Raw genomic sequence first — 7,086 nt, 5'->3', positions numbered from 1 at the left:
AGGGATCATCTGTAAATGCGCTGCGCAAGCGGAGCGAAAATACTCCCGCACAGAACAAAATCCTTCATCCTGTGGCTCGAAAATAAAATGATTTAGGGGGGAGTGTTCGGTTTCTAAATATTAAAATAAAGTGCATAAATTATCATTTTTATTTACGGTCTGAATGACAAGTGGCCTGCGAGAGCTGCCTCAGACCTGTGATTGCTCGGCAGTCCCTGGGCTGGATTATATAACCTACGTGTGGCGTTTGTCCCATGTTACTACGTGTTTCCGTCGATTTCAAACAGCAAAATTTTAAGAAAAAGTAAATAAATATATATATTTATATATCTTTTAGGATAACTGATGTTCATAATAAGGATTACAGCTGGGAGGTGAAAAAACTTTTTTTTTCCATCTTTTTTTCGATTGGCTAACTTTGTTACATCCACTATTTTCACTACTTTTGCATCTACACACGGCCACCACACCACTGCTCGAAAGCTCGTCTTTGATCAGATCTTTTTATTGCATAATAGTAAATGTCCGTGCTGTACTATTTTTCCTTATTTCGAAAAAAATAATGAGGTGACGCGGCTAAAGACAAAAAGCCTAAACATTTGAAAAGGCATCAAGGTATCATCTGCATTTTCTCACACTTAACTGGCACTGTTTGGTAAAAAAAAATAATAATAAAAACAGCGAGAAAAATAAAACAAATGATAAACTATTTAACTGTTACATGTGCGCGTTTTACACAAAGGGTCGAGAATATTTCGTATGTTTGCTTAGACATGAGTAACATTAAGGTCTCAGCACTGCTGTCTGGTCTAGTCTTATTTTATGTCACAATTATAGGCAAATACAATCTGACTAAACCAAGTAAACATAAACACGCTCATACTTTAATCCTAATAAACCCATTCTGCGATCAATATGAGTGCACAAATCTAATAGGGGCACCACAGTAACTATTGGCTGTTTGTTTAGACCGCTTACTTCAGGTTTTTAAAAAAGGTGTATAATCTTCATAAACTGCTCACAATAGATGTTGTCTGTATGCCAAAGTTCACCGTGCGTGTAAAAAAAATTAAAAAAAATAATGATCTATTTCATATTAGTGTATATAACACATCTGTATTTGTATACTTTGATGAGAGCACAGACAAACTTGATCTATTCAGCCAGCTGGTCTGTAGCCAGCATTTTATCCCTGCAGCACACACAGGTATAAGAGAATGTTTACAGAGTCCAAGATTTTAATTAGAAATATCAAAAATGATATGTGATAGAGGAGGCATGGTGGTTTGGTGATTAACACTGTTGTCTCACAGCAAGAAGGCTGTGTTTAAATCCAGTTTGGGGTCTTTCTGTGCCTGTGTTAGTTCTCTCCAGGTGCTGCTGCTTCCTCTATAATCCAAAGATAAGCATGGGGTTAGGTTAACAGGTAATTCTAATTTAACCATATGTGTGGATGTGAGTGTGAATGGTCATTTGTCTCCATGTGTTAGCCCTGTATACCCTGCCTTGCACCATGTGACAGCTGTGATAGGATCCAGATGCCCCACCTGAACTGAATAACTGGAAGAAAATGGATGCATGTGTAATGGCAAAAACAAATAATTTTACTGATTTAAAAAAACAAACAAAAAAACCCAAATCTTTGACATTTAGCCTAATACCAAATTGTCATTTGATCAACAATAATGATCCGAAGTGCTTAAATGTTTTGTGCAATGTTTTTATTTCATGAATAATAAATGTACTTACAGTTTGTATAAAAAAATATAGCAGGAGCTAAAGGCAAACAGCTGGCAAGAGGACACCAATACTTTATCATGCCAGGGGAAAGTAATATCACTCAAGTCATCTCTCAGTACCTGAGAGAAATAGAAGAGCTAAACTATGACAGGTAAAAGACTGTGTCTAGGAATGGGACAAGAAAAGATGTACTTTAGTATTCCTGCTGGCTACAACCAAAGGAATGCTATATTCTCCAGTTGGGTAACATTTCAAATTGCATATAATAGTTTCCCTCTGTTAAAAAAAAAGAAAAAGAAAACTATAGAGGTAAGGAAGCTCTTAGAGGACTCTAGCTATATAGAAAGTGTAAGTTGCTACATGGAAATCAAGGAGCTTTATGGAGGTCATGTGTCTGTTTGAAACACTGAGGGACCAGAGCCACTCTGTGTACATCGTATATGTGAGAATTTGAATGGCAGAGACCAGCCAAACTTTCACAGTGTCACTAAAGGCATTATTAGTTTAAAAAAAAAAGTTTACAAATGAGCAACAGTTAGACCAATGTCATTTTAAAATAAAGGCATCCCCTCTTAGTGCTGAACAAAAACTGTAATTCTCTGGAAGGACATACAGTACATTAGGTTGCATCACACATGTTTGCGCAGCTACCAGTTTCCCAATCCCAATCAGTTTGTTGTAACCCCAGCGGACCCTCTCCTCTAAGCATTCTGCATCTCCTTGCCAATCTTGTAGCTCAGGATCTTGTTCCAGTCAATCTTGGTCCGGGTGACTGGGAGTTGTCGACGTAAGGCTTTGAATGTGGTGTCTGACATGGTCTGATAGTTCTCACTGATGGCCACCTGAAATGTTAAAATTAGCAGCATTAAAAAGTGTGCATGTGTGTTCTGCCCTGTCTCCCTATAATGACAACAGATGGCTGCCTGCCTGGTTCTGCCAGAGGTTTCCTCCTGTGAAAAAGGAGTTTTTCCTTCCCACTGTTGCAAAGCGCTTGCTCCTAGGGGATTACCCGATTGTGAGTTTTGCCTTGCAGTATAAATCACCTTGAGGTGACCGTTGTTGTGATATACATATGTAATTGAAAAGCACGTTTATAGTTAGAAAAGGTTCTGGTCTCTACAGAGACTCTCGCATGTCATACCAACTGTGTTGTGGGTGAACTTCTTTCTATATCTCAGTCAATAAATTAAACACTGTTAACGTTTAAAGTTACAGAGCTTGAATGCTTTGACTAACAGGTGTGCTGACAGAGACAGCTATAGCCCGTTGCTGTCTGCTAGACGTCACCTCCACTAATTACAGTTTGTTTGCGCTGCTGGTGCCTTTTGAAGCTTTTTTTAAAAGATGGAAAACAGTTGCCTAAACAGTGATGTTATGCATATACAGTCCTTTGAAATAGCTGTCAGTTCCAGTTAATAATAAACATGCGTTTTATTTTTATTTTATTTTACAATGTTCACTCAACACCTGAAAATAGATGTAATTATTTAATTAATGATTCTGATTTCCGACTATTTAAAACAACACCTTTAGTCACTTGTTTTATAACACTATGGTGTATATACCTAAAAATCTTGCGGTGGTCATTTGGCAGCCAAGAGTGCTTACAAAAATAATGCCATTAGCAGCTTCACTTACCAACTAGGAAATAAAAAAATAAATAAAAAAAATGTGTGTTTCGATCAGTCTTCCCCTTTTAAAGATCACCTATTGTTCTATGCACAGCTTGTTGAGGATCTTAGCCAGTAGGAAGTACATTTTATACAACTTGCCACAGCTCTTCTGTGGCTTTATTAATTTTTTTTCTCTCAAACTGAGGCAATTCCCACATACCTGGTACTCATTTTCTGCATCTTCAATAATTTTTACTAACTCCTTTGCAGTCTGGCTCTCGTTCTGCCAAAAATAAACATACATGAGTTAAACAGATCCAAACAAAATCAACGTGTTCTTAAACTTTAGCCCACAGACATAGAACAACACTTACAGACACAGTCAGTGATTTCTGTACATCTTTATGGCTGACCAGCTGCACATTTCCATCCTCATAATAATGTACCTGTGGTAAGGAGAGGAAATACAACATTGAAACAAAACTAATATCAAGACTATTCTTAAATTCCACCAAATAAAAACTTAACATACCTGTATTTTCAAGACTCCGGCAACCTGTGCTGTAGGCTGTGAGACACTGAACTTCCACTCAGACCGGCAGCGACCGTTCCTGGTGAAGGAAAACGCAGAAGGCTATGCTTGAAAGACGATCCCAAATGCATAATTACGGATACACTACATCAACATAATTCTTTGGGAAAATCTGATAAAGACATTTAGAAAGAGATCATTATCCTTTCTCAACTTACCAGAAGTTTTTAGGCTCATATTGATGGCCCTCGATACAAGCGATAATGGTCTTCTGGCCATCAATTGTTTTCCCATAAACCTGAAACAAATAACCAGGAGTGGGTGATTTATTATGCTTAAACTCAACATGACAGCCATAGTGCAATGAGAGAGGGAGTGATCTTACGGTGGAGACTCCACTGGGGTAGTGCTCCTTGACGTATGCCCTAATAGCAGAGTCACAAGCATCTCTCCATGAGCTGAGGGCTGCCTCGCCCTGATGGGGCTGAGGATCGCTGGCCTCCTTCCTCAGGTGGTCAAACTTGAAGGAGATCTTGTTGTGGGGGTCAAAGAAACGGCCATTACCCAGGTCTCCATGCTCTGTTATCAGAACCTGCAGGAGACCAGACAGACAAACCTGCTGTTACCATGGGAGTTCATTCAAGTATCCTAAGATAAATTAAATTGTAGATTCAATAATAATAGCAAATTATTTGAATGCTTAAAAAAAAAGAAAAAGGCCAAAACTTGCCGGCTCTTCATATCCATCAATTTTGGCACGGGTGAACTGATCCATGTTGTACTGGGCAAAGGCACTATAACAAAAGACAATATAACCATAAGCTGCATTCATATCTATAACATTGTTGTTATTCTTAGATTCTAGAGTAGTGCTACATGATCTGATACTTGGCCCTTTTTGACCATGTAAAGAATAGCAGATCTTAATGACATCATGGAGAACCACGAGTAGCAAAAAATGTCTGAAATTCAGCAGTTACTACAGTCTGAAGCCTGAGATTCAGCTTTGGACTGCATAAGCATGTCATCTCATTATTTGTAACACTGACCATGTTCCAAATAATGGAGGAGAGTAGAGTAATAATTGGTTCCCTTTAAAAAAAAAAGAAAAGGAAAAGAAAGAAGCTAAAGAAGGAAACTTACTGAGCTGCACCCTCTCTGAGGAGATTATCATTGTTGAGCAGGAGTCGCACATCTGAGAACAACAAGTAGTGGAAGACAACCATAAACACATTTTTCTTTGCACATGGGTTGCAGTTAGTACACAAGGTGTAACCGGGGTTTACCGTTGAAAACTTCATTGAACTCTCCTGGAGGAGCATGCATCACAAAATTAGCTGCGATACGGACCTGGAAATAAATAAGACATGTTGTCATGAAAAAAATAAGAAAGAGTGCCACATCATCAATGGGAATCTGCACTTCATCTCTAAGAAACTTTGGTGTTATTTAGTCTTGCTACAGTATCCATTTTTATAAAGATACAGATATAGTAGGCAATTTATATGAACAGATTAAAACCTGCAAATAACCACTAGAGTGAAGCAGAGAGTACTGGGTACTGTACTGTACTGTACTGTAACTTTCTTGGCCAGAGGCTGGTTAGCTCTATTTCAGCCGCTCCTTAGATGGCAGTACATGTCATCCAAGGGCTTTTCTTAGCAGCCACCCAGTATGCATGTGCAAGCATGTGGTGTCAAAGCCCTAGAAAGAAGTGACTGAGGCAGGTACTATGCTCTCATAAAGTAATACTCAATGAGGACCGCAAGTTGTACATTTATACCAGGCAGCTCATTGTAAAATCTGAAGTTAAGTTGTTCTCTATAGAGGTTACAAGTTCCCTTTTTTAAAATCACGAATTTGCCACCTTCACTGTATCCCTTTGCTAAACCCATGACGTCACTATCACATTGTAGTATGATTTTGCCAGTGATGCTATCTGTCAGGCAGACAGGATTATTAAAGCCTTCAGGCTGCAGCTGGCGCTGACCTACAATTGGGCTGTCCTGCTGAAAGGGCAGAAGGACATTACAATGAATAACCCAGTTTAAGAGTGGTGCAGGCATTGTGGCATTCAGAGCATACAGCACACTCTCAGGCTCAGACTCAGCTTCTCCATCGTGTATTTCAAACGCAAATGAACACACTATTTACGCAGACTCTTCAGAAAAGTTAAAATGTATTATTTTAGTGTAGATATCACACCAACCTATTAATCTTATTTCGAAAGATTCACTGAAACTACTTAAATAGTTAAGCTCCTGGCCAGATATCAGCTTCAGGAATGCAATGCGCTATTTTACAACATGTTGCAGCATGATACAGACAGCAACACCAGTCACTGCAAGGCTCAGTAACACTGCAGGGAGACAGAAGACCTACCCTCCTTATGCGTTTCTAAACCAAAAATAAGTATCGGGTCTTCAGTGCATAAAATACCCACAAACTCATTTGTGTGGGTCAAGCTTTAACGTCCGACGTTATCAAAACCGGTTGAGGAAGCTAAACGTGAAAGTGAACAGGGTGTGGGTGGTGTTTTGCTATCGATGCTCTGTCATTATCCTTGGTGTAAATGCAGGAAGTAGCTGGACTTCCTTCGATTTAACAGTTGCCAACCACTGCAAAGTTAAGAGCAAAATCAGAAATCGACGTTAGCCGTACGCTGAATATGGCTGCTATTTAAAACGAGTAATTTAGTTAAGTTACTCTATGTATAAGAACATAACAGCTTCAGCTCCGAGCTGTCAAATACAGCCCTGCCTAGGTTTAGCTAGCACCCAACAAACACCTACCATAGCCCTACTGGTAAATTCATACGCGACTTTAAAGATCCCTCCGAGGTCTGCAATTGTTCACGACAAAGGTTAGAGCTAAACCGTTGTTATTGTGAGGATTATTAATATAGCAATACCTTCTCTTCATCGCTGAGCTCTTCGAAATCTGCCATCTTGGCTCAATGAAGCGTTAACAAAGCGACGGTGGATGTTGCCAGGTATGTGGGACTGACTCCTCCCAACACAACGACCGCCCAGTCCCGGAAACCGTCTGCCCGAGCCGGTAAAACAACAACGTTCACGCTGCCGTGAGCACGAATGTGTAGATTTAGACAATAATTATAATATTAGCATATCCTCATACATTTTGGAAATTAACATGAAGTACATTACATATTATAAAATGCCGAAATTCAGGGATTGTAAT

At 39.2% G+C, this 7,086-nt stretch overlaps 1 protein-coding gene across 1 annotated transcript; it reads right to left on the bottom strand.

Moving 5' to 3' along the window:
- Positions 1-1,704: 1,704 nt before the first annotated feature.
- On the bottom strand, positions 1,705-6,949 carry capza1a (capping actin protein of muscle Z-line subunit alpha 1a). Its single transcript, XM_003453644.4, has 10 exons — positions 6,797-6,949; positions 5,172-5,235; positions 5,029-5,080; positions 4,616-4,679; positions 4,271-4,477; positions 4,104-4,183; positions 3,886-3,964; positions 3,728-3,799; positions 3,574-3,636; positions 1,705-2,582 (listed from the first exon to the last, which is right to left on the bottom strand). The coding sequence occupies exons 1-10, from the start codon at positions 6,830-6,832 to the stop codon at positions 2,442-2,444; spliced, it is 858 nt and encodes a 285-aa protein (XP_003453692.1). The 5' UTR covers positions 6,833-6,949; the 3' UTR covers positions 1,705-2,441.
- Positions 6,950-7,086: the final 137 nt, after the last annotated feature.

The sequence above is a fragment of the Oreochromis niloticus genome, linkage group LG5, assembly GCF_001858045.2.
Source record: "Oreochromis niloticus isolate F11D_XX linkage group LG5, O_niloticus_UMD_NMBU, whole genome shotgun sequence".
NCBI classification, from domain to species: Eukaryota; Metazoa; Chordata; class Actinopteri; order Cichliformes; family Cichlidae; genus Oreochromis; species Oreochromis niloticus.
This window is presented reverse-complemented; position numbering and strand designations above follow the sequence as displayed.

Excerpts from the sequence above, each read along its gene's own strand:
- capza1a (XM_003453644.4), bottom strand. The coding sequence starts at position 6,832 with ATGGCAGATTTCGAAGAGCTCAGCGATGAAGAGAAG. Across the intron at positions 5,081-5,171 it reads GTTCAATGAAGTTTTCAACG|ATGTGCGACTCCTGCTCAAC; the intron begins GTAAACCCCGGT and ends TGTTGTTCTCAG. Across the intron at positions 2,583-3,573 it reads ATGCAGAAAATGAGTACCAG|GTGGCCATCAGTGAGAACTA; the intron begins GTATGTGGGAAT and ends TTAACATTTCAG.